Source organism: Crocodylus siamensis, chromosome 4, assembly GCF_052110815.1.
Source record: "Crocodylus siamensis isolate JL-2025a chromosome 4, ASM5211081v1, whole genome shotgun sequence".
NCBI classification, from domain to species: domain Eukaryota; kingdom Metazoa; phylum Chordata; order Crocodylia; family Crocodylidae; genus Crocodylus; species Crocodylus siamensis.
Window position 1 is genome coordinate 166,740,900 of NC_143398.1, and position 27,956 is coordinate 166,768,855.

At 42.0% G+C, this 27,956-nt stretch overlaps 1 protein-coding gene across 3 annotated transcripts in view; it reads left to right on the forward strand.

Moving 5' to 3' along the window:
* Nucleotides 1-27,956, forward strand: part of PARD3B (par-3 family cell polarity regulator beta) — a 765,403-nt gene that overhangs the window by 363,755 nt on the left and 373,692 nt on the right. For all 3 annotated transcript variants that reach the window (XM_090044807.1, XM_090044808.1, XM_090044806.1), the window contains exons 7-8: nt 17,287-17,373; nt 21,192-21,317. In XM_090044807.1, the coding sequence (XP_089900933.1) occupies nt 17,287-17,373; nt 21,192-21,317 (213 nt within the window). The remainder of the gene's footprint in view (nt 1-17,286; nt 17,374-21,191; nt 21,318-27,956) is intronic.

A 27,956-nucleotide genomic window follows, 5' to 3' on the forward strand; every position in this document is an offset into this window, starting at 1 on the left:
TTCATATGGTAATAATTAGAGCTGTGTGAAGCTTCGGTCATTAATTCAGTTTGGCAGAGATTCAGCCCAGTTCGGCAGCCGAATCTCCACACCCAAATAGAATCAAGAGATCCTTTAATCTCTCCAACTCTAATTGGAACCCTCTGAATCGATTCAGAGAGATTTGGAAAGATTTGACAATGCAGATATAGACACAGCTTTAAATGTTTTTTCTAAGGCAGCTCATGAATGCTGAGATGTGGGGCAAATGGAGTGTCCCACAGGAGCATAGGGGTGGTCCCCAGCGCACTCAGCAGCAGACCCAGAAGTAGACAAAAAGCATTTCCACTCTACTTCTAGGTCCACCGGGGAGCATGCCAGGGCCCCCCCATGCCTCCTGGCTCAGCAACTGGTGCCTCCTAGGTCTGGGGGGGCACCCGGAGTCCCCCTGTGGGTGATCACTAAGCCGTGGGGGGGAGGAGGAGGACACGGGGGAGGCCCCCTGTGCACTCGGTAGTGAACCTGGAAGTGAACCAGAAGTACTTCCGGCCCACTTCCGGGTTTGTTGCCAGGCATGCAGGGGGCTCCCCGTACTCCTGTGGGACACTCTATACGCCCCAGCATCACAGAGCTCATGAGCCACACCTGGTGCCTTGAGGTATGTAGAAAAAACGTTTAAAGCTGTGTCTATGGCTGAATTGCTGATTCTCCAAATCAGCATCAAATCTTCAGATTCGGATTCAGCCAAATTGAATTGGGACAGTGATCTGAATCAACTAATCGAATCACTGTCCCTAATTTGGGCTGAATCCGAATCAAATATGACCCGTTTCACACACCCCTGCTAATAATTCTTCATAATTCTGCTAATTTGTCAGTTGCATAACTTTCTGTGGGACCTGGTTGCTGCCCAAGCAAATTGATTCTACACAGTAAGGACCTAAGTAGAGTAAATGGAGTCTTCTACAGTTCTCAGTTTCCCTAGTAAAGGAGCTTGCATTATAGGGAGGGGGTTGTTTACATATAAACACAAGAAAGAGTTTTGTAGTATGTCTCAAAGCTGTTCAAGCTGTGAATTAGCCTTGCCATCTCTGAAAGCTCACTTCACAATCATTGATGAGAATATTTTATGTCCAGGTCTCCTGTGATATAATCCTAAATTTTTTGTAATTGTGTTGCTGGGAGATTGGGTATTCAAAAAGGGATGTAGCTGGTTCTGCTGCAGTCTTGACTTTAAACAACAGGATCAAGACTTGAACAGGCAGGGGAAGCAAACTAGGAGCTGCTAGAGGGACCAGAACAGCAAACCAGAGCAGTGTAGCCATGTTCATTTGCTGATAAAATGGACAACAATCATCTAGTGTACACAGTCATCTAGTGTAAAAATGATACACTCAAGATTCAAAAATTCAAAGATCCAATCAGGAAATTACTCCTTGTTCCCCATGTTGGGAACCGACATGGGGAACAAGGAGTAACTTCCTTATTGATTAAAGGGTTAGCGCACTGTGCCAGATTCATTTTGTGTATAACATCACAATTTCAACTTTTCTAGGAGAGAGATTGTTGCGGTTTTTATAAACACTATACGTTTCTTTCTAAATCTTGTAATTAGCAATCTGGGGAATCCTCTCCCCAGAGATTTGAAGTATGTACTTCGTGCACTGTTTGTTTTTAATTTTAAAGGATTTAAAGGAAATTCTGAACAACAAAGGGGTTTTGACCAGTGGAGAGTTATATTTGATTAAAATCTCAAAGAGTAATTTTTTTATTAAGTTAAGGTCATGGTATTGTTTGTATTCAAATTTTCCCGTAGCAAAGGAGGGAAAACTGCCTTTTCTTGACAGAATATTTTCTCTCTAAACAAGTGGCTTCTCAAAGAAAATAGCAGGGGAACTGGACAAGATAAACTCGTTGGCTTACTGCTATCTAAACTCGATTGGATCTGAATAAACTAGAAATATTAACAATATTTTAATGATAATCACATAAAATGAACAAAATAAGTTTCTCTCTAATGTTTCACATTGGATCCTTTTGCTGTTATTGCTGCAATAATTGTTATTTCCTATTTATAGAGGTATTGTTTGTCCCCCAGTTGCATGGAATTTAAGACCAGAAAGGACATTTAGCATTTTTAGGCAGAACTCTTGTTTATCAGACACCATAATGTTGTACTTCAATTCCTTGTAATATGCTCAAAGATTTTAGTTAAGTTGTTCAGGAGGAAGGTTGAGGGGAAAGAACACAACTGAGAAGCCAAATTACACATGGAAGTTAAAAATTCCTCTGTGACCCCTATATCAACTGTCTGAAGCATAAGTTTTTTTAAATATTTTAATGCAAAGCTGCATGTTTTGTAAGCATACTGAGGGCAATTTAGGCAGTGTCTGTTCTTCCTTGTGTCCATGAAAGAAGGGGATGATAAAGTGGGGGACTCATGTTATGGACAGTTGAAGAGAGAGGCAAAACTTAAGCTGTACATTGAAGCAAATCATTCCATGGCAGCTGCATACAAATGAACATAGGAGCATTTAGGGTTTTGAAAAGGGGGGTGCAGGTTGTGGGGTGTATAATCATACAGCAACACATATCTTTCTCCAATTAAGAAAAAATGACAAGTTCTACTAATATGCTAGGGGCCTTGGGCTATATTATTTACTTTAGGATCCAAGCAAAAACATATATAACTGAGTTTAGGTGCAGGGGGTGGGGAGGAATGAGTGGGGGAAAGGGGTGGCTGACTACTACCTCCAGGGTGGGGCAGGCACAGCATCTGGTGCCAGGGGTGTACAGCTCTTATTTCTCAGCCTGGCCATGGACAGAACTGCTCCCTACAACCCTACATGTGGGACCCCCAGACACTCCACCATGTCCCTAAAGTGCTCCTTACTACCCCTTATGCTTAGGGTAACCATATTATTTTTAAGGAAACCCAGGTCACTGCCCCCCACCAATGAATTCCTGCCCGGGTAGGAGGAGCAGTGCCCAACCCAGCCTATTCCTCTCTTTCAACCACTGCTCAGGAGGATGCCAAAGGGCACCAAATTACAAGTTTGCCCAGGGGTCTGCACACACACATGCACATACGCTCACAGCAGACTCTCCCCTCCTCCCTGTCCCATCCCATCTTATCCCTTTATGTCCAGCCTGAAACGGTCTTGCAATAGTATATAACCGTTTGACTTTGTCATCCCTATCACAACCAGGAAATAATCTTACTGCAAAATTGAACTTTTATATCCAGTGATCTGTACCTGTTGCATCTTGTTTTGCCTTTGTTAGCGGTGTCAAAAAGCATCCTCCATCAGACAGTTTCACCACCAGTAAATACTTAATTCGAAAACCTCTCTTTTTAAGTTCAAGAATTTTCCATTTTTCTTTTAATTCTTGAAAGGAGAGTCCAGTGCCTTTTGATGCTTGTCAGCATTTTCAAAGCTGTACTTGATCACTACAAGATGTAAGCTTTATGCAAAGCTTCAGTAGCTGATTCGATTCAGAGGAGATTCAGCCCAATTTTGGGGACCAAATCTCCAAATCTGAATTGAATTGGGAGACCAGTTAAAGCTCTGAATCAATTCAGAGCATTTTAATCAATTCAGAAAAGATTTGGCCACTTCCGAGATTCAACCATAGACTAAACAGGCAACTGACACAGTTGCCTCCAGCTGGTAACTCTGTGGGGGTTGGGGAGTAGGGAGGGAAGAGATTGGGGCTGGGGCTGGGGATGGTACAAGCTGCCCAGCTTGGGAAGGGGTCGTATAACTTGAAGAGGGGAGCAGGGGGAGGCATGAGATGTGGGCACAGCAGAGCTGGGTGTGGGGACTCTGCCCTGCTGCTACTTGCCCAGCTGGGGTGGGAGATGCGGGCACGGCTCACTTCAGGCAGAAGGGGACAAGTGGCAGCAGGGCATAGCCCCTGCTCCCAGCTCTGCCATGCACACATCCTGTGTTCCCCTGTGCTGGCTGGTAAGCAGCGTCAAGGCAGAGCCCCTGCTCCCAGTGCTGATGTGGGCACGGCAGCGCTGGGAGTGGGGGCTATGTCCTGCTGCCACCCAGAGCATTGTGCCCGTCCACCCTGTGAAGCCTCGGCAGATGACAGCAGGGCATAGCCCTCACAGCTCCCCCACCGGGGCAAAGGCAGGCACAGCTGGAGGAGCCACAGGAGAGCCCCCATGGCTACCCTGCCCAGACCTATGCCCTGCCTGGCCCCAGCCTTCCAGCATTTAAAAAGAAAAAAGCCAGCTCTGGAAGCAGTGATCAGAGCCTCTGAGGGATTGTGGCAGAGCCCCCCTATGCAGCGCAGGGCAGGGGGGTGGCAGTGGAATGCCCCCCCCCGCCTGGCACCTATGTGGCAGGTGCTTCGTGGCATGGGTGCAGTGTGGCTCAGCAGGGCACTGCGCACTGTCTGGGAGCTGGGGTGACTCCACCTGTTAGCCGGAGCCTGGGAGCACTCAGTGCCAGCTGCCCAAGCTCCCACACAGGAGAACCTGAAGCCGCCCAGCTGTGCCTGCCTCTCCCTGGCCAATACAAATCACCAAATCTCTGAATCTGCGCTGAATCTTCCAAAGCTGATTTGGCTGGATGGATTCAGGACAGTGATCCAAATAAAATCACAGTGCTCTGAATCAGCCAAATCTGAATCCAATCCTTCCCTAGTCACACAGGCCTACTGCACAGTAAATGCACATGTGTAGATGCACCCAGTAAGTAGTTTGCAGTTAAATCACTTTTATTGAACCCTGTTTGATTACAGTGATGGTTTTATACTGCTGTCTGTCATGAACCCTGTTACGTTTTGGGTTTGCGGCGTGTCATATTTTCTTGTGTTTTTATTTTATTGATATGGCATGTGGTCTCAATGGGAAGCCTGTATTACATTGTATCCACTTACTTTTATCACTGTATGGATTATGCCATGCTGCTATGTATATCTTTCTGGTTTTGATTATGGATTAGCCAGGGAACTCAGGGAATGGGCAGAACTGCTAATTATTCTTTACCATTCTGTTCTACGGCCAGGACAGTTGCTACTCGCAGTAGGAAATAGAAGAGGCCTTTGGTTGGATGGGCAGCCCTGCACATTGTCCACTTTTGATGGGGGCAATTAACTCTGTAATACCAAAGGCATCTGAGAATAATGGCCCTTTAGTCAGGTGTCTTATCTGGAGGATTCTGGTGACTGGATTCTGGTGACTCATGAGCATTATAGGCAACTGTCAATCCTCTGGTGTACATGTAAGAGGTTTAGTCACGATGCCCAATTCAAAAGTGACACAGCTTGTTACAAGTTTCACAGATCAATGTCTTCTTTGAATTGGAGTCCAAAATTATAGCACTTGCTTCCTTCTTTCTCATTTTGCTTCCATCCTCTGGATTAAAACCACTTCATGTTGAGCTGCACCCCATGCTAGATGCTCTCTCCAAATTGGATGGGATTCTGTGCACTCCTCCAAGCTTTTTATGTTCATATTGAGTGAATTCATATAATTTTTGTAAACATTATGGTACTGCCATAGAGGGTGACCCCATTGTCTAGAGCTGCGTCAGATTTCACTACACAAAATATTCTTGGACATATGGTATCCTCCCATTCTCTTGACATGACCAAGCCATCACAACCTTCTCTTGTTGGTAGTGGTTTCTAAGTGTGTCAGTCCCTTGTACTCCAGTCCCTCTGTGTTGTATTTTGTCTTCTCACTTTATTTTTAGGATCTTGCACAGGCATCTCATGTGGAAGCTTTTCAGTCTCCTGATATGCCTCACATATGTGATCCACGTTTTTTAACTGTAAAGAGGGATGACAGCATGCATGCCTCATAGATTCATAGATTGTTAGGGGCTGGAAGGGACCTTGTACATCATTGCAGTCCCCCTGCACTAGGCAAGAAAAGACAACTGGGGTCAAGTGACCCTAGTGAGGTGACTGTCCAGTCTCCTTTTGAAAATTAGTCCTCCTGTTAGTCAGTTCAGTCTAAAGGTCGAGATTCCTGCTGATCCAAAGTAACAAAAGCTGCCAGTGACACCAAGAGATTTACCTTCCAGAGTGATATTAGGCACTGGTTCTTCTGCCCCTTGGTACATGATCACAGTCTTGTTGAGGCTGGTTGTTAGTGCATAGCTCTTGTATGATGCAGAAAATCTGTCCAAGAGATTTTGCAGAGAAGATTCACTGTAGGCAACTAAGGCCGCATCACCCACAAACAGGAAATCTCTCAGAACCAGCTCTTTTGCCTTGGTTTTTACTCTAAGTCTTAGACCATATAAACTCATGAGCATTAGAAGAATGGTAACTGGGGAGCTGGCTTGCAGGCTTTTTAGAGCCTAGCTAGTCTGGAATTTTCATCTTTGAATCTCGGGCTTCAGGTGTTCACTGCCCCCAGTTGTCATGAAGGCCAATCTCTAGAACTCTCACGGAAGTCTGGGAGTAGCCAGTCGAGAGGATAAGAATCTGTACTTGTTTTCTTTTCTGATTGTAACCCTATGGCCTGTTTTGCTTGCATACTTATTTCATCCTATGTAATAAATCCTTTTGCTGTTTATCTCCTTACTGATTGCCAGTGAAAAGAATAATTTCTGGGTAAGTAATATTCCAGACTGACCCTCTCCACAGAGAAGGGACCTATAATATAATACCATAACCTGAAAGTGGGAGCCACTTGGGGCTGCTAGAGACTGCTCACTGCAGCCACAAAGTCCAGAAGAACTGAAAGAAACTATCTCAGAGCAACCTCAGTCTATTTCTTGGGGCAAGCAGTGGAGAGAAACTCAGAACTCTGTAGGTCTCCCATGGATGAGTTTGTTGCACTGCCCTGCCTGTCATAGGCCCCCTACTCACCACCACACCCTAGTACCTCCAGCAGCACCCTTCATCATGCTGCCTCCCCATCCCATCCCCCAAATTTAGCCCTGCTCCTCACACCCTAAAATGGACCCCCAAAGAAACCTACCTGTGACCAAGCATTATTATGGGCAATCTGGGACATGACAGCTGCAGCATGTGGCTGAGATAACATTGCCTGGAGGATGCACTCCTGCTTCGATACCAGGTAGTATTGCTGTATGCTATCTGTGGGAGCTTCAATCAAGTTGCAGCTACTTAGTGTTTTTACTGATGACTAAAGGTTTTTTTAATAGACTTTGCTGACAGCGATTTTAGCCTGATTTTTTTTTTTTTTTTTTTTTTACTGACAGTCAGAACATTTATTAACAGCTAGCAACACTGTTGGGTAGAAAGTTGTCACCAGTCCTAAAATTCCACCAAAAGTCACATGTGGGAATGAAAATTTAGCTTTTGCAAAATTCAGTTTTAAAAGATATTTCATAGTGAAAGTAACTGGGTCAATGAAGACTGTACAGTGTACTTGAAAACAATATTTTCCTTATTAACACTAGATTACTTGGAATTCAAAAATGATTTCATGTGTGATAGTTAATTGTTTCTTTGCACTTTTTTCTTCTTGCTTTCCATTTTATCAGAGGCAAGGGTCACAGTTCCCTGACCCACTTCATTCAAATGCAGTAGATATATAAATAAAGCATGTCTGCTGCATCTTCTTTCTTTTCTACTGCTTCTTTTCCTTCAGTCTTCTTTGCTTTGCTGTCTGTCTCCTGACAGCAGGGAATGCAAGGGTGGAACAATTTATAAAAACCTGGTGCTGGCAGACTCTCTGATTTATCTTCATATTTTTAGAAAGTTGATCTATTGTAAATTAAGGTAAATATTGTTTTTATATCTCTCCTATAGCTTTCTATAACATTTGTGCTATGTAGCATCTCCAGCTACAGTTTCTTCTTAGGTCTTGTAGGTCATTTTTATTGGGGTTCTGATCATCTCTGGTTATAAACAAATATTACACTGTGTCTTCTGAACTTGGACCCCCCATTAAAAGGAGGTACTGAAATCCCAGTACAGTTTATTCTCATGCCTAGTAGGTGTATAATTAATTTGAAGCAATATACTCTGGAGCAGTTTGAGCCAGAGTAAACTATTCCCAAGTGCAGCATTTACATGTACATTCAGGACAGCAGCAATTTGAGCCAAGGTGGAGCAGTTTATGCCAGTTTACACTCCTGCCCTGCTCTGCCCTGCCACAGCAGCCAGGCTCTGGCGGGTGGTGGTGGGTGCCAGTGGTCAGCAGCAGGCTCGGGGGAAGGAGAGGGAAAGCGGGGCAGTCCCAGGTTAGCAGATGATGGCATGGGGCTCTGGCTGGTGCTGGCAGTGTGACCTGGGTATCTGGGGGGCATGCCCAGGCTGGCAGGGGGGTCAGGCGCAGGCTCCACATGGCAGTATCGGGTGGCAGAGGCACTGGCTGGAGCACGAGGGTACTGAAAATGTGGAGCTGTGTGGCTAGGTGGCAGGCAGGAGTCTGGTCCCCTGCTGACTGGGCTGACGGGCACAATTTACACCCACAGAGTCTACACATGCATTTAATTGCAGTTAATTACCCCACTGTAAGATAGTACTGTCCCTGACAATGCTATCTCATGGTGTTGTTAATTAGTTCCCTGTGGCCTAATAGCATTACATGTGTAGCCAGTGATGCTTTACTATACAGCTAATTAGTCTACTCTGCAGTAAAGCACATGTGTAGACATGGCTACTATGGATCAGGTGGCAGCTTTAAAAATCACACGTGTGTGGAAACTGAATCAACATGTACAAATACATTATAATAAAATGCTGGGTCAATATCATGCTGCTCTACTTATGTGAATAAAAATATGTTTGCTTTATGTGAATAAAAAATATGTTTTAAATTCGTCTTAGTGACACTACAGAGATCTCATTTGGTCCCTGAAAATCCCTTGCCCTACTTTCTTTACTGAGCAACACCAGCCTAAGTTTGTGGGTGCTTTATCCTTGCAGAGCATTCATGGGAGTTGTTATGTTAAAGCATGCCCATGTAATTCAGACAAAAAACAATAAGTATGTTCAATAAGTATATTTAAACTTGGTGTGTTTGGGAGTCAGTGTTTATTTTGCCTCATTTATTCACAGTCTGTGTAGATTCCAGAGGGTATACACAGAACTACATGTCTACATTCCTCCTTGCTCTGGGGCTATTAACATCCTATAGTAAGAGACTTCCAGAGACAGCAGTTTCATAATCTGCATTCCTTTCTCTGAAAACAAAAACAAAACAAACAAACTCCCCCCCCCCAAAAAAACCAAAACTCTTTCAAATTCACAGAATGTTTGACATGGTGGATTCCATTTTGAAATCCCTGGGTTTATCCTGTTAGCACACATTACAGTGCTAATATTGTACAACCCCACAACACTCTTGAAAGGATCTCATGGCACCCTAGGGTGAGAATCACCAATCTATACATTCCCCAAGTCCAAGTTAATTTTTTCTTTCAGTTTTTTTCTGGAAAGTTTGTTTAGAATGCTTTAGATTACAATCAGTTCAAATTCATTTTCCCATTTTAAATTTGACAAAACATGAATTTCTTAAAAGTATCTAGTGGGAAGTAGTTAAATTATTGTAGATTCTTGGGCACACTAAAATTAGGCTACATACTGAATCACTTAACATTGAAAGCTCAAATTTGAACTTTTTCAGCATGTCCATATATACTGGCACATGTGCTTGCAGCAGCTCAGATAAGAGTAGTACAAATTTGTGCCAGGGTCTTTTGCCTCAGTGCACATACCTGGACATGTACTTCGGTGTGGGGCAAGTTGTGCCACTTGGGGCATAATGAACCCTGCCCAGCTCCTCCCAGATCTGCAGCCAGGAGCTAGAGCCTGGGGCCAGCACCTGTGCTGACCCCAGCAGTATAAATACCTGCCCTGTGCTGGCCCCAGCAGTATGAAAAGCTGCCCTGGCAAGCAGCTCAGGGCTACTTGCTGTCAGGAGATTCTGGGGCCAGGCCAATTGGTATCTGGGGACACTAGCCCTGTGCCAGCTGGACATCCTCTACTCACTGCACCAGTCTGGCAGTGGGGGCTACTGCCTGGCTATGACCTGCTGCCACCTGCAACAGCATGTAGCCCCAAGGCTGTGCACCTCCCAGACACAGATGGAGACTTCATGGCCACAGCAGAGGCATCTGCACCTCTGGGCCAGCTGCCAATGGGCCGTGGGTGCACAGTTGGCCTTTGTGTGGCATTGCTGCCATGTGCCATTTGGGCAGCTCTTCCCTGGAAGATTTTTTCAGTGTGGTGGCCTGCTTTGAACTGTCAAAACATGTTCTCCTGGCCCATAGTAGCCAGGAAGTCAGCCACCTCCAGCACGGTCCCGGGTTCTAGCCCTGAGCAGGCTCCTTTGCCTGGGTCCTGCCACTTGCCTCACTAGCTGGAATCCTGATGTTCCCCATTTAAAAACTGCAAATTCTATGATTAAAAAAAAATCCCAAATTCACTCCTTAAATTACCTGCAAATCCACGTTCTTCCACAATTAAAACAAAATACCACTACCTATCTCTCTTTCATATATATATATAAAAAAGAGAGAGAGAGAGAAATCAGTTGGGCGATGTTTTATTGATATATTTACAATTTTAAATCCATTTGGAAGCCTACCAGTGTCTCTATCATCATAATAAAAATAAATCCTAAATATCTATAAGTTTTGATGTTTGCTTTTGGTTTTCTTATCATAGAACAATTAGAGCTCCCCTTGACCCCTTCACTAACTAGGATGTGGGCACAGCTGCCCCTGCAGCTATAGCTCCTGCTAACAGGTCTCATCCTGTCTGGCAGCTGTGCGTGCTGGGTGTGATGGGGACTGTGGGGTTGCAGGAGGAGGGTGGGAAGGAGTGGTAGGATGTGGGGGGGGGCATGTAGTGTGTGGGTAGGTGTGGGTTGATTGTGAGGGGACTTGGGTGTAGGAGGACTGTGGAGGGAGCTGCTCAGGAGGAGTGGGTCCCCTGCTCCCCCACAGGACTCAGCCCCCCTGCAGCACATAGACTGCCCCCCTGCAGGGCCTACAGCCCCCCTACAGGGCCCACAGAGCCTACAGCGCCCCCAAGGCCTACAGGTCCCCCCACAGCAGCATTGGCTGTCAATGCTCAAGGCCTGCTGCTGGCAAAATCCCCTGTGGTGCAGTGCTGTGCAGCATAGTGCCAGCCACCTCGGATCCGGTGCCACCTGTGCCACTTGTCGTGGGGCCAGCATGGCACTGTGCACCTTCAGTCAGCCCTGGGCTGCTCAGGCTGTCACCCAAGGACTGGCATTCCTTGCAGACACTGCGTATCGTGCCAGGTTGGGTCCTGCCAGCCCAGCCCAACAGTGTGCAGGGCCCATGGAGGCAGGACTCAGCCAGGCATGACACGCAGTCCTTGCAAGCCGGTGACAGTCTGAGCAGCCCAGGGCTGCCTGAAGGTGCATGGTGCCATGCCAGCCCTGTGATAAGTGGCGCAGTCGATGCCGGGTTTGAGGCGGCCAGTGCTGTGCTGTGCCATGCGCCATGCCACAGCAGGCTTTGCCAGCAGCAGACCCTGAGCGCCAGTGGCCACTGCTGCTGTGGGATGAGCTGTGGGCTCTGTAGGGGTGAGGTGTGGGCCCTGCAGGGGACCCACACCCCCAACCAACCCCTTCTCCACCCCTGCACTGGGATACTCGTAACTGTGGGCTGTGCCTACAGCCAGGCCACGGGCCAAGTGGCTGCTGCCACCAGTGCCACAGGGGGGAGAGGGGGTGCCAGCATGTAGTGGCCCCCCAGTCAAGCCCACCTGATGTACCCACCCACAAACCCCACATCCCCCAATCCCCCTGCCACTCTCCACACCTGCCACACCCATAAACACTTCACTCCTGTCCCTAATTTATGTGGGACAATGCCTGGGTCCTGGTCATGCCACAGCCTTGCCCCACTTCTGCTTACGCCAGCTTACTAAGGGCGTGTGCCCTGCATCCTGGGGCAGCAGAAGCACAGTAGAGAGACTCTGGCCAAAAACTCAGGCCATTGTTCTGGACTGTGCCTTGCCCTGCTTTTTTCTGCATGCTTGTGGGGTTTTTTTTAATACCTAGATTTCCAGGTATCAAATTTGGAGCCCACGCTGCAAATATACAGCATGGGGAACATTTTTTTGTCCCCAGTGTGCCTTTTGCCACATCTCAAACTGCTTTGAGACACTGCAAGAGGCATGTGCAGGCTCATCTGGATGTGCCCTTTGGCTTCATGATTAAATGTGGACCATTGTGCATGTTTACTGCCATTTTATTAAACTATATGCATTCAGATGTTTATCAGTATGCATAGAAAGCAAATCTGATAAGCTATAAGGATCTGGCAGAGATCAATGAACATAAAGCGATGAAGTTTTTTAACAGTAGATGATAATAATACCTGTAGTTCAAAAATGCATTCTAATATAATAAGGGGATTAGTCCATCTGTCTGTCTGTCCGTAATGCTCTTGGAGCACTCTGATTGGTTACTGAAACAACCAATCAGAATGCTCCAAGACCATTGTGGACAGGAAGTGGCAGTGGTGGTGTGGTGGAGTGCCTCTGTGACAGCAGGGATGGAGGAAATAGAGTAGCGGGGCGAGGCCAGTGGGTCTAGCCTCACCCCCACTCCCTTGGCCGTGCTCCTTGGAGGCGGTAGCAGTGGAGGATGCTAGTGTAGGGGGACAGTGGGGCAAACACCCCACCACCAGCTCCTGGGAGGTGGTGGTGGCCCCAGGGGAGGGGGTGGGCTAGGGTTAGGGTTAACATGCTTCCCTGCCTTCTGTCCCCACCCCCTCCCTATCATTCTTGATGGGTAATTTACTAGTAATATAATATCGGACTTGTCTCAGCTACCACAATACGGTAATGTGAGGCATATGTTCTCTTTTTATTATTGACCACTGTAGTAAGTTTAGCCCAGTAGATGTAAAGGTTTAAGTACATGCTTATTTCTCCCAACCTAAACATAAGTTTACTAATCAGGAGTGAACTTTAAAAAGAAGGCAGCTTAATTCAAATGAACATTTTTATGATTTGCAAAGCTATTCAGGTATTTTGAAAGAAATTTATCTGTATTTATTTAGCAATTAGGCTGTAAGTCCAATAAGGATACGTTTTTGTGAGGCAATAGTCTAGCTGGTGTTTGCAGAAAGTAAGTATTTTCAGAATAACATCACACAAGTGGGCATTCCATCTCATTTATGGTAGGGGTTCACTATTCCTAACTTTCCATTCAGAGCTGGAAACCTGACTGTGTTTTGTTATTCTGACTTGCTGGGCCAGATCTGTTCTTTCATTTATAAATGTGCAAAGGCACTTGAGATATAGAGGATGCATTTAAAATATGGCTTAGAAAAAATCAGACAACTTACTGAGTTTTGAAGGTTTGCCTATTGACTTTGGAGTCTTTTTTTCTTTTGCATATATCAGATGGTTCAGAAAGTCCAGAAAGAGACTTTCTTGTTAACCATGCTTTTGAGTTCTTAGTTGTGGGAAAGTCTCCACCCCTTAAGTTTTTAAATTTCAGTTCTGTCAAGACTTTATAAGCCCTGTAAGCATATTGTCAGCAGAGCTTGTAATTGCTGTGAACCCCATAGTCTACTATGCCTGTGGAGTTTATTACTTTCTGAGGCTTGAAATGTGAGATTCATCCATGGGATCATAAGCTTTTAAAATCTATTCCCACAAAATTTATAACTGCTGCTGCCTCCATCTCCATCTTCTCTCAGATCAGTCACCAACTGACGTAACAGAATCTGAAGAAGTTGAGGTGTATGTATTGTATCTTCCCCTGCCATTGTTATATATTGTATATTGCTTACTGGTAAAACTGGGAGTACAGGCCCTAAATCAAAGATGTAAGCATCTGTCTATAATGTATCCACAGGTTCCCTTCTCTCCATTATAGGCTGCAAGGGTAAGTGAAAAAGTGCATTGTTGGGCTAGGGACAGCAGTTGCACAGAACCTAGTGTAAGTGATTGGAAACCAGTTCAGATCTGTAATGCAACAGAAGTTCAGTGCATATAAACCAATTTCAAGATGGCAGATACTGGTTTAAGATAAACCTGGATGGATGTAGTATCACACTTAACTGATTGCGGCTAAATTAGTTTATTGAACTGCTGTACCAGATCCCCTTCAGATTCAAGCCAACTCACAGTCCCCCAGCATCCCATGAGTCTTTGCACCTCCCCTGCAAACCCCCTGCCCCCCTTGTAGGATGGGCAGGCTAGCCTTGGCCCAAGCCGTGTGCTGCAGCTGAGTAGGGAGGCATGCTGTAGTGTCTTTCAGCTTCTGGCAAGTGCCTGCATTTCAGGAATCAAAAGTGAATGTCTGTTCACTTGCTTATCAGTCTAATTTATGCAGTTGAGACTAACCAATGAAGATTGAATCAATTCAGCCTCAGGCTTTTTGAGTGTCAGTACTTAGCCAAGGAGTTTATACCCTCTACCTTCTGGGAAGACTGAAACAGCCAGGAGGATCTCTAGATAGTGAGTGAAGAATGGACAGAAACACAGGAAAGATGTTGGAAACTAAGCTTCCCTGAGTGTGTCTACATGAGACCCTACATCACCATAGTGATGAACTACATCACCATAGCTTGTTGCTATGACAACAAAGCATCAGAGTGCACAAACCATGATGCCAATGCTACTGTGCGGTAGCAATGAACTACTGAGTAGTAGCTCATTGCTACTATGCAGTAGCGTCAGACACGACCCATGCAGCATCGGGACTGCATAGTAACATTGGTTATTGTGCTGGTTACTTGCATTGGTTACATGCTCAAGCTAGTACTAGATGACTGCACGGTAACACCTACCTAGTCCAGCAGACATAGACATGTACGCTGAGTCTCTGTTATTTAGGATTTAAACTTATAAAGAATTGTTCTGCTCTTTTAATGTTCCATTTTCACAAGTAAAGCTAAGAACAGAATTTGGCCTAAGTAGTCTGTGAATATTGTTCTACAAGGTCTATTAACCAAGTCTTTCAAAATATTTTTGAAGCATCTTTTATGGCCATGCAATGTATACTCATCCTGTTTACGGACCTCAGTTCTGCAGACCTGTTTGCATGCTTTAGTATGCAGTATTGAGCCGTAACATATATTTAGTCCACCTCTGTTTCCAAAATACACTATTAGACCTAAAAATAAAGTTGTGTATTTCTTTGGCCTTGAGCCTATTTCTTATATCGGTATGTACATTAATTTAAGGTGACAGGAAACCTTTCTCTATCATTATTGACTTCAGAATATTTCTTCTTAATATTAGTGGCATAGGAAGACAATCCTTAGCTGAGAGAACTTAAACAAAATAAGGTTATGTGGGGACAGCTGTAACTTATTTTAATTTTCCTTGTGCCAATCAAAGAGCACATTAATATGTTATGGTTGTCTTTCACATCTGTAGAAACTGCCTGCTTAACATTTTGATATTCTTGTTTCTGAACAAGACCAAAATATCCAAAGAACACTAAAGTATCCTTTTAACCCTGGTTTGGTACTTCTAATCCTGTCTGAAACCAGGAGGCGGAGAAAATGTAAATGGGAAACCAAGGGGAGATCTTTTTCATGGATCAGATTTGGGGTTTCTTGATAAGTTCTGATCACACCTTTCATTTTCATTTTTTTGAACAATTTCACCAGAAAACTTGAGTTACTGGAAATAACAGTAAATTGCACAAGTATGTTGGCATTTTTTCCAAGGGAGGAGGAGAAACAAGGAAGTAAAATTCAGCAAAATAAACATATTTTTGAAAGTCTGTTGCTCATGACTGACTGCTTTAGGAATAGAATTCTAAATAAAGTACAGTAGTTCATAGAAGGCATTTATGTTGGAAGTGTTGATTTTTTAAAATATTATAGATTTCATTTTTAGAGAATATATTTTTAAAATAGTATTTCCTTCAGCATCTATTTTGAACCTAAGCCTGAAAACAACATATGAGAAAGCTACATAATTTCTTTATGTCCATACTATATTTAACAAAGCAGTTAAGATTCTGACTTCTAAGGCAACTTGTTTCCAAGTGAACTTTATATACCTCACTAAAGAATATCAATCTATAAATTAGTTATTAATAGCATTTAAGTGCCAAAGTCTATCCAAAGTCACTTTCAATACTAATTCTTTCTTTCCGGCCCCAGCCTGCAGCGGCAGCCCACCCTCACCCCACACACAGATGTGAGTGGGCACATGCCCCCCCATGCCTCCCCTCAGGAGTGCACACAGCAGCAGAAGCCATCCCCACCCTCCCCATGCCCCCCGCCCGGACAAGCTACTCATGTCTCTGTCTGGTGCCCTGCCCTAGCTACGTAGCACTTGCCCCAGCCCCGTTCCCTTGCTTACTGCAGGGTCCTCAGTGTGCTCCCACCGTGCCCCTTCCCTCCACCTGCCCCTTCTTTTCCTCCCCTCCCCCCAACAAACTTACCAGCTGGACGCTGCTGTCCAAGCTGCCTAGCTGGCCACGTGAATGCTGTGGCTGCGCAAATGCGCATGACATTTATTGGCAACATTATCAGCCACATCAGCCAAAAAAAGCCAATTGCCAACGTCAATTTTCCTTTTATCAGTGCTGATATGATATGTACTGATGTATGTCGGTACACCTCTAATAGTTGGTCCAATTAAAGATAGTAGTCAATAAATCCTACTTGGATATTCCTGGACCATCACAACTACAGTACCATTATAACACCACTACTCCTTAAATCATTCAGCATGCATGCAATTGAAGGCAAAGCAAGGACCACTAAATATATATTGACTACTTCATGTTTTGGTTTGAAATCCTCAAGATGTGATTTGTGTACTAGGCCTTGTCCACATTGTGGAGATTTACTGAAATACTACTGTGGAAGTCAAACTACTGACATAATTTTAATGCAGAATAATTTATTCTAGAACAAAAGAGAATAATTACCTGGGAAACCTGAAGAATTATTGCAGAATAACTTATTCTTCAGTGTAGAGGCAAGATTTTTTTTTTTAGTCATCTCATCTATCAGACCAGCTGTATATTTGGGGGTCGGGAGAGGCAGGATGTTGGACAAACTTTTGGACACAAAATGATGCTCATTAGGTCTGTTTTGTATTTTTATTCTGCAATACCTATTCAGGTTGATTTCCCTGTGTACAGAGGCCCATAAGTAAGCAACCAGTATGAAGTGTCTGCCTTACTCATCCAAAATGCAAAACCTGACATCTGCAGAGTTGATGATGTTATTTGAGCCACCTCTGACTACCACATATTTTGGTCCTTATGCCCTGCATTTAATTTTCTCTGATGGCCCTTTTGCTGTTTGACATCACTACATTAAATCTGGGGTGGGGTTTATGTGTTGCACATATTTCTCAATAGAGTTTCATCTGTGTCTTTTGCTTTCTTTTTTCTCTTAGTGATATGACAAGAAGAGTGGAGATTTCTGGAGAAGGTGGCCCTCTGGGAATACATGTAGTGCCCTTTTTTTCATCTCTGAGTGGAAGGTAAAGTGATTTCCTTATTACAGAGACGCAGGCTAATGACAAGGTCACAGATATGTTTATATATCTTAAGATCTCCCTACTGTGAAAGCATGAGGGGGAGCTAAAACTGTTTCTTTTTTTCTTATGGTTTTTTTTTAAATAATTGGTTACTGAGCCCAACACACTATCTTCCTTCAGTAGCATCTTTGTTGTTCTGTGTACACATTAAGAACATTAAACCCATTTTATAGCCACAATTTTTATAGTTCAAACAAACCCCAAATTTCTTTTTTGCATGAAAGTATGGTGACCTGGCCTCTCTGAAGATTATTGCATTTCTAAAAGATTTTTGTCCAATTTGATTTTTCTCCCCTTCTCCTTATTCCTAAATAGCAGACCAGACAGAAAAGTCAAAACAATTTGCTTGTCTGGTCATGCTCAATTTTTTTCAAGCCACCTTTCAAATTAGGTTCCACAGAATTTACAAAATGTGTACTATACCATGAACTTTTCTTTGTCACTGAAAGATTACTTTAATTGTAAATGATTTAACATAGTCTCTTGAGAACGCAAAAGCCTATTACAGTGGCAAGTTCATATTGATGTACCGTAGTTAAGACTGTGTCAGCATTTTCATTATAACTCCCGATTTTCCAGGCTATGTAACTTGGATGTAAAAATTCTCTCTAGACTGAAATTTGACATAGAAGGTCTCTGCCAGAGAGTTAATTTGACACTGGCAACCCTGTGAAAGAGATGGGAAATTGCCAGTGTCATAAATTACATCACTTCATAGTAAAATGGGTGCCTTTTATGCTAAGCCAATTATAATTATAAACTTAGAAGTCACAGTCTAATCATAAAGAAAATTGTTTCTTAACTTGTCAACTTTCAGAATGGTGGAATAAGTGGGAAAAGTGTAGTTTTCCTTTTAAGGTGCTGTGCTCCTTGAGTATTTCCTCAACAGAATCTGAGGTTTTAGGTGGACCCAAGTTCAATCGGGATGTTTTAGGCATCTGTTTGAAAAGCAGATGTTCCACCTCATAATTCCCTAGAACAATGCCAGAAGCACAGGGGAATGGGGTGGTGGTGGTGCTGTCTCCCTAAAATCCTTGCTTGCCACTTATTCCCTGGATCATCATAGCTACAACAAAACCCCAATCCTTCCACAGCTGGAAAAATGGTATTTTATTTTGAGAAGAAAGTTGATCTGAGATTAAAAGTTAGAAGATGAGAGTTCTATCCCTGGTTAAGTCGCAGACTGCTTGTTTTGCCTGAGGCAAGGCACTTCATGTTTGTTTCTCTATCATGAAATGGAGACAATACTTCTTTATGTTATAGGGACATTGTCAGGCTCAATTTACTAATGTTTGTAAAATACTTTGAGATCCTCAGGGAAGACGCCATAAAATTGCTAGGCATTAAAATCAGCAGTTTATTATTATTGCAGTGCTGAAATCTCGCTGCTTCGGGTATAGCTTTTAAAGGACTTGCTAAAAAGACACTGGAACTCCTTGGCCTACTTTCTGTGCATGTTAATATTCTTGTTTACAGATACCATTGGGTATGGCTTAGAGCAGGCTATTTTTTGACAGACGGACTGAATTGTCTTAAATTTAAATGACCCCTGGCAGAATTGTACTGGTATCTTTATAAAATACTAGAGTGGTTTAAGCACTTGTCCCTTTTATTTAATCAAATTGAAACCAGTATATAACATTTCTAACTCATCCAAGCATAGAAGAAGCCTCTTCTATTTCTAGTTATAAACTAGTATATTCAGTATAGCAGTACTGGTAGTGCCTGTTTTAGTGAATAACATTAAGGCATACAATCCTAGTTAGTTAAACCCTCACGCTGATTTTAAAACGTTAGGCTTTTAATATGTATGTGATCAACAAGAGCTAGTTTCTGTTTTTTTTACAGTGAGACCTACCAAAAGAGAGGAAATTAAATTTAGAAAGCACGTTAAAATAATGTTAAAGTTGAGTCTTTAAACAATAAAAGTAATGGAGTAATGAGTTTAGGCTGCCACAGCAAACTTAACTCAAGCCATGTGTTATAGGTACTGTAGCACAGACTGGGTTTTTCAGCTTAGTATTCTATGGCTGCAGTGTCTGGGTCCAGTGGGATTATTTAAGATCATAGTACCACCCTTAATTCGTAATTTCTTTAATTTCCTTGTTTTTATTAGTTTGTACCATAATCTAATTATTTTAAATTAGACTGTAGCATTTAACGCTTTAGCTGTAGCTAATTGGTTGTTTCCATTGGTATTCCTGGATGTTGTCAATTTTTGCCTCTCCCCACATATCCTGTCTCCTTCCCTCTTAGCCTCGCCCACCACAAAGTCTTTAACATAGCACGTGTATGCATGAAGTTTGGGAGTTTACATAACAAGTTTGTTATGGTGGGGTAAATACAATGGAGTAATTGCTCAGTAGAAATGAAGCCTATACACAGTGCTCCCTTTTGTAGACAAAAACTTTGTTGTGGGGGGGGGGGGGTATTTTCAATAAAGTAGTAAACAATTAAAAATCAAATGTAAGATAACCAAAAAACTACTTTATGAAACTGGTTTACAGTCACTTATCAGCTTTTTTGATGCTATAAAATCGTGGGTGCAACTACTAATTTAGAAAAAATACAGGAATTTTGGTTTTTTTAATATGGAAGTCATAGCAAGGAAGTGTGAAATTGAAAATTAATCCAGTGAAACCACTGGAAGAGGACCTCTAAATGCCATCTATTTTGATGTTCATAAGGTATAGAAAGTTGGTGAATAAAAACTGTATTATAAAATACCTTTATACACACACAGTCATCAGTTACTTGGAATGTGAGACTGATCACACTGACATCTCACGTTTTTAAGCTGGGTGCATTGAAAGTAAGAGTTTCTACCTGAAATCTTTCCATTACCTGATTCAGTGCTTATAGTGCTATCAGGAGAGGAAGTTCCATTTTTCTTAGACATCTTATTCTTCATATATATAATTGTTTGGCACTTCTACAATATATTCAATTTGACTGTCTAAAATTGCTTTATACATTTTAATGCAGGCAGTGTTCTAATAGCCTTGTAATGTAGCAAAATAATATTTTCAATGGTCAGATAAAAATGCTGTGGAATACGAGGGATTTAAGTGGCTTGACAAAGGATGTGCAGGAAATCCTGACAGTAGTAGGTCTAGGTGAATACCCCACGTCTCCTGGCTAGTGCTTTGCAAAACTTTATTAATGAACATAGCCATGGTTTGCAGCTTATCAGTCAGACCTACTAGATTTAAAATTTGTATCAATTTAGCCTAATTTTGGAGATTTGTTTACTTGCCTAGGGAGTGTTTTTTTCCTCCCACATGTCAGAAATGGGCTTCCTGTTCCTTATAGCTGCAAGGTATATATTTTGATCTCATCTAATTAAAACCATTATTCTTTCCTTAACCATAATGGCAGGGCTGGATTTTAGTAGTGATTTAATTGTATTTAGTAATATATGCACATGTTTTAGAACATTATATATTCTAACATTTTGATTGGACAGGGAAATCTGGCTTTCTCTTTCACTTCTCCATCTTCTGGGCTAGCACTTGTTGAAGTGTTGGAAGAATTACAGTATTAGTATACTAAGTTATTATTGGCTGATTTAATATTTTTGTTGGAGCATCTTGCTCATTAATAAAGATTTTAGAAATCATTACTTTAAAATAAGAAGTAGGCTAGGATTAGGCGACCATAAGTAAATTTTTTCCGTGTATAGAGATCAGTACCTATTTTTAATTATTAGATTTCTAGTATTTCTATCAAGGATAATCATTACTTTTATTGATGCTTTTCAGAATGTTAGGACTCTTTATTCGTGGTATTGAGGAGAACAGCAGGTCCAGGCGTGATGGACTTTTCCATGAAAATGAATGTATTGTGAAAATTAACCACATGGACCTTGTTGATAGAACTTTTGCACAGTAAGTGCTGCTTTATTGTTTTATCATTTCTGTTAACTTCTAGAAATGTATATATCACTGTACTTGTTGACGTCATAAATGTAGATATCTAAGTGAAAAACTTAAATATACGTCTATCAGAAATTACATTATTTGGATTATTTGGATATCACAAAAAGAAAATCAAGTAATATAGTGCTGATCCAAAGCATACTGTATAGATGTAGTTTACATAACATTTCTTAGTAAGTCAGTATTTCACTTTATTTATTACTCTTCTAGTTTCCTTTCAATTTGTTGTACTAAGGCATTGAAAAGAAAACAAATAGGATTTCTGATGCCCAGATCGTTAGAAAGGGACATGTTACTGCAAGTAGTTTAAAGGAGAGAAAGGTTTTTGTTCTGCATGTTTAAAAACTAATGACTAAAGCTGACAAGTATGAAACAGCTGACCTAAATTGGAAGTTGAACATAAAGGTAAAAGTATGGTGTTATTAGTTTGGTAAATTTGTCTTAAAGTAAATTAACATTAGTATTCATCTCAAATCAGTTTAAACAACAGAGGGTAATTTGATAAAATTTCCCAAACATTTGCTTAAATTATTAATACTCTGTTTTCATTTTTAATCCTTATATTTAAACGGCTGACCGCTTTTCGTAAGATAGGGACAACTTATTTAAAGCTCACAAGGATTGAAGTTTACTGATCTAAACTGTAAATGAAATGCTCAAGGTTTATAGTCTAAAATCAAATGTAAGAGTTCACCATTACTTACAAAATTCATACATGTATGAATCCATTTAAATTAAAAGTATGATGTTTGATGACACGTATTACAATTACCTTAATAGTTTCCTTTTTTATTTGTATTAATTTATTTGTGATTCCTTACTTGTCCTCTTTAATGCTTTTTCAGAAGCTGATGATAAACAACATTCTGTTATAAAATAGTATATGTCAATTTTTTGTGATGAACTTTTTCCCTTATGGTTGCAAATTGGTAACATCAGATGAAACTAACACCATTAAATGAGAGATGTTTTACCTGGGTCTTCTACAAACCCCTGTAATCTAACCATAAAATACTTACTTCATGATCTCCATCCACTTCAGTTGCAAAATGTTCAAACAAGATGCTAGGAAACCATGGTCCCTTGAAAGTGTTTAAGCACATGCTTCAAAGAAATATCCATTCAGCAAAGCATCTTAACCTATACTCAACTGCTGAAGGCACTGAGACTTAACAATGTGTCTAAATTTAAACATGTGTTTGCCTGCTCTGCTGAATAGTGATAGGGAAGTGAATGCTTTAAACCGAAATACTAAAAGAGACTTTAGTGTTACCTGTAGTACCTCTGGCTGCCACATACAGCCATCACAGGAAAGGGATATTTTGAAAAGAAAAGCAATAGACGTAAGGATGGACTTTTTACCCTTAAATCTACACACAAATATATTGAGTATAATATTTAAAGAGGTAAGAACACAAGTATATAGATACTTGTTGGATCATAAATGTAGAAATTTTGGACCTGGACTTAATTAGCGTTGAATTGGTACCGCACAATTAACAGCTGACCCAGCAGTTGGTTCCAAATGGAGTGATATTTGGCTCCCCACTGGCTAACGAATTGACTGGCTGTATCAATCACTGCCCTGTCAATCCGGCAATTGGTTGTACTATAACTACTAAGACACTTGCACACAGTTGTGTAACTGACACAAATTCATCGGTTTATTGATGATAACAGGTAAAATATAAATGACTTGGAGAACAGGTACAGCAGGTAACGACAAAATATACACCCAGCAAAATTATTCTTATAATTTCTAAAAAAAACCCCAAAAAACCCTATACCTAACTGATCTAATGCCTATTTTACAATTCAACCCCACAAACACTAGTACCTTAGAATCAATATTAACTTGGGGATGGGTATGAGTTTTATTATATGGGAGGAAAACTTTATTAAACTCTGGATCTCCACCAGTCCGGAACACAGTGGATCTAGATCACACGGATGGTGATGATCCGATGGTGACCTACCTTCCACTTTAGGGAGGGAGGAGAATGGAATGAGGAAGGAGAAAGAGGAAGAACAGGTGATACTTACATTAAGGGTGGAGGGCTTATGCACTATACACACTCAGGGAGAAAGGGTCTGGGGAGCCAAACCTGGCCACTCTTGCTGTGAGATCACAATCAGGAGACCAGTAGTGGTGAGGACAGGTGGAGCCTGAAAGTTAGCGGTGTTGGGGATGAATGGCAGATCTGTAGTGGCCTCGCTGTCAAGGTTGTGCTTGGCTCGTCGGACCTCCATGGCTGCAGCATAGCCTAATTTGCAACACCACACAACAAGCACCTACACTAATGCACCAATACACCACAAAGCTGCTTGCACTTAATTCATTCACCACACTAACAGTCTCTCTCTCTCCCTCTCTCACAGGATCCTTTCAGCAGGCCCACACTCGCATGTGCCCTCACACACATTCACGTGCCCTCTCTCTCAATCATGCCCCGAGTGTCAGTCACTACAAAACCTTTATAGGGGCAGTGCGCCCAGCACACCAGGGCTCTGCACATGGTACACTCTATGCACTAGGTACTCTTCAGAGGTACCTACCCTCAAAGGTAACGGAGCATGCTCTCAGGTAGGAGATCATCCAGAGTTCAACACATGACCTGCTTAGGCAATGCATGTGCGCATTCTGCACGGGTGGAGCTAGGTGACAGTGCCATGGACTCAGATCCAACTTCACCTCCAACAGAAACAGCATGTTTGTATACAACTACAAACACCTCTACTTCATGTAACTTTATAAATGTATATTGTATACATACCAGTAGTTATCCACAAGTAGTTGATGTAGAGTTTTTTGTTTCTTATGAGTTATAACATAACTTCAAATTTATGATTTAACTTATTGCATAGAAATGTAGCATCAGTGGTCTTACATACTGCCTGTATTTGTAAAGGAAATGCATCTTTCTCAAATGAGGGTATAGATCAAAATACTTGAAGTTTTTTAATGATTTTGTTTAGAAATACTCTGTCTCCCCATTACACTTCCTCTGGAATGTATGGTAGACTTCCAGTGTCTCAGAACCTGCAGCATGTAGCAGCATATATAATTTCACTCTTTTTTTCTTATGATACTACTTATATTCTGGCAAACTTGGAAACACTGCACCAGTTGTCCATATCATACTTCCTTTTTAACTGAGAAATTCAGGGGGCTACATTTTTTTCCCATTTTTTTGCCAATTTTGGCCATTTTACTTACCTTCTGATACTATATGACTTATTATCACATGAAACAAGTTAAAGTTACAAAAGCCTAATGCTTCTGTCTGAGGACAAGGGTCCAAAGCCATTGATTCCAGTGGCTCCTAATACAGATCCAGTTACATATTTGTCTTTTGGCCAGAAATGGTATTTTAGCAATAAGGTTGGAAGTTAGCAAGAGCCGGTTTGCCCAACTTCTCTAGAATGTTTTAGAAAGGGATGATCCTGTCTGAGGGGTTTAGACTAGATGACTTCTTGAGGTCCCTTCCAGCCATACTTTTCTATTAGGCCTGTGAGAAGCAGCAAGTATTCACTTTGCTTTCAGATTTGGGTGATTTGGAGGGACAATGATTCAATTCAGTGAATCAAATCACTGTCCCAATTCAGTCTGGCTGATTCACATTTGGAGATTTGGTGCTGATTCAGAGATTCAGCCATAGACTATAATGGGGACTCACTAAAATACCTATAACTTTGTCATTTTTTTGCAGATTTGGGTTAAAAGAGCAGGGCTGGTAGCCCCTTCTGAGGGCATGAAGCCTGCCAAATTTCAAGGAGATAGCTGCAGGGGTTTCTGTGAAAGTGCACCTCAAACTGTTGAAAGCAAAAACTGTTGAAGATCACCCCATCTCCCTCCCTCTTCTCAGTTTCTGTTTGCTGCAAGCCTTCTGAATCTCTCTAAATTGATTTGGAAGCTTTTGATTCAATTTGGACCTTTTAATGGGTCTCCTGATTTGATTTGGATTTGGAAATTCAGCTGCCGAATTGGGCCAAATCTTTTCTGAATCGAATCGGGTACTGAAGCTTCGCACAGTCCTATTTTCTGTGATTCCTTCTACTCGCTTATAGGTTACTTTAATAGTTCCCAAAAGCTGCATTTATGTTTTATTTTTCAATTTTCATGTACTTCGCATGGAAGTTCTTAAGTATTGCTCCTTATTATTGGTTTTTCTTCAAGTTGAATTGTGAGTATTATACTTGCCATATTTCCATGTTCATCTCAGTTTATGAAGTTGAAACAGTCAGTCTCCTTTTTTGGCTTGCTGTTATATTTTGCTATGTTCTGGAGATTTTAGCATTTCTCCTAATTGAGTACGTCATTTCTTTTAAGCATGCATTTGGGGTATCAATTAATTCAAATATTTCTGTCCATTGCTTTCTTGTCTTTTGAAGTACAGCAGTTATTTTTCCCTTGTGTTTAGGGTTTCGCTCAGGATTACTAGTATTCTTTATTTTTAGCTCGTATGAGTTTTGTATTTCTTTCCTGCTGATAGATTTAAAATGTACATCCCCAAAGATGTAGCTCATAAGCCACCAGGTAGTATATGGTCATGTGATTGCTTGCAAAAATGTGTGTGGGAAGTGAACTGAGGTAAATGATGGCATATAGGACAGGACAACAGTATGCGTCTTTCAGTTCCCTTTCACATAACCCAAAATATCGACCTTATTCTGACTACCTTTCTTGGTGCTCTGAGACCTCCTTTCATATATAGATATACTGAGTAGTGGTTAGTTAAGAATTTAGAGTAGCATCAGCAAGTTTGATAGTTTGTTCTTCTTGTGTGAGGAAACATTTTATTTCCTTAGGACAGAAACATTACTGAGCCATAAGTAGCTCTTCAACTTAATTGCATATTGCTGTTAATGGAAAATGTTATCATTTTGAGGGGGAAGAGTTTTTTTTAATCGCCTTCCTACATACATTGGGTATGTCTCGCATCACAATTAATGAACTGCAATTGATAGAGGTAGATTGTACAGATACTGTATTTCCTAATTGTTTCCTTTTTCTTTTGAACTGCACTGTATGTACCGGGATTTGTCTAGTGGCATATATTTTGTTGGGGCTCTTCTTTTAATACTGACTGTCCTAAATCAGTGATACTTGGTCCTGACTAGCTTAGGAGGTACTCTCAGAACTGACTAGTGTCAGCAGAGCTGTACATGAATCCCTAGGATTTAAGAAGTGCTCTTTATGTGAAGCTATAATGCTATGAAAATGAACATACAAAACCTTTACTTTGTCTTGGTGAAGGACATCAGATAGATGTGTCATACGCAAATCATTCTTAAAAAGAATCCAGAGGATGAGAACATCAAAAGATGCTCTTGTTACAGAGGTGATTAAATTTCTTCTCTGGCCCTGGCTTTGCTGAACAGAAACACTTGATAACTTGTCTTCAAAAACTGCTCTAACTTCCACTTCTACTTGATTTGTCCTCCAAAATATAAAAAATTCAACATCTAATCCTCAGGGGAGAGAGAGGGAGAAAAGGAACAGAAGACACATAGAGAAAAGAGGCTGAAATTCCCTTCTCTGGGCCCTTTAGTTTCAAAGGGTCATAAACATTCTTCACTGAATGTAAGGGTCATTCAAGACCCAGGAAGGTTATACAAGCAACTGTTCAGGCACTGGGCACAGGACCTGCTACTCTGTCATTCTTCACCTGATGCCTGTTGTTATGATAGCAGGGTCACCAATGCTAATGTCCCTGGTATCATCTCTTTTGGGATTCACTTAACTAGAGTTGATGCAGCATTAGCTCCATCATTCTAGGCAACCAACACCAATGACTGCTGCTTCAACAGCACTGATTCACTTGGCACCAAGGACTTATCTGGCACTGAAAGACTTCACAGTATTCTTCTGCTGGGGATGGTATTGATACCCCTACTGGTTCTGACGCTGGCATCAGCAATAGTACGTAATAGATCTTTGATACCTGCCAAATCTGGAAGGTCAAATGCTGAGTTACATCCCTGCCACTGAAGCCTAATATTTTCGCTTTCTCAGTCTGAATGCAAGATGAAAACTTCACCAGCCACATACCTTGAGTTGAGGTATGTATGCAGTAACCATGCTTCCCATGCAGGTCTGGACCCTCCAGGATTCTGGAACAAGGACATGCCATGTGCATATTGGGTGGTACCTGCTCCAGGTCACCTGCCTTTCTCCTGCACAGAAGCAGCAGTACCTGCCTGGCCACCAGCCTGCTGTACTGTGCCACTCCGCCTACCCACCCAACTCCAGCCTGGGACTTTTGACCAACTAGCCAGAAGCCAGCTATGGAATCCTGGAGTATCCAGCACTGCCTGGGACATGTGGTCACCCTAGCTATGTAGGTCTATACGTAGAGCAGGGATTCTAGGAGATGTTTACCAACAAACAAAGGAACCTTGGGGAAAAAAGGATCCTTGATGACCTACTAATGCAGCCCAGTATGCTGTTAGGCTTCTGGGCAACAAGGGTACACCGCTGACTCATAGCCATGTTATTGTTCACTGTAACCCCCAGGCCCTTTTCTGCAAAGCTGCTGCTTAGCCAGTCAGCCACCAACCTGTACCAGTGCATGGGATTCTTCCATG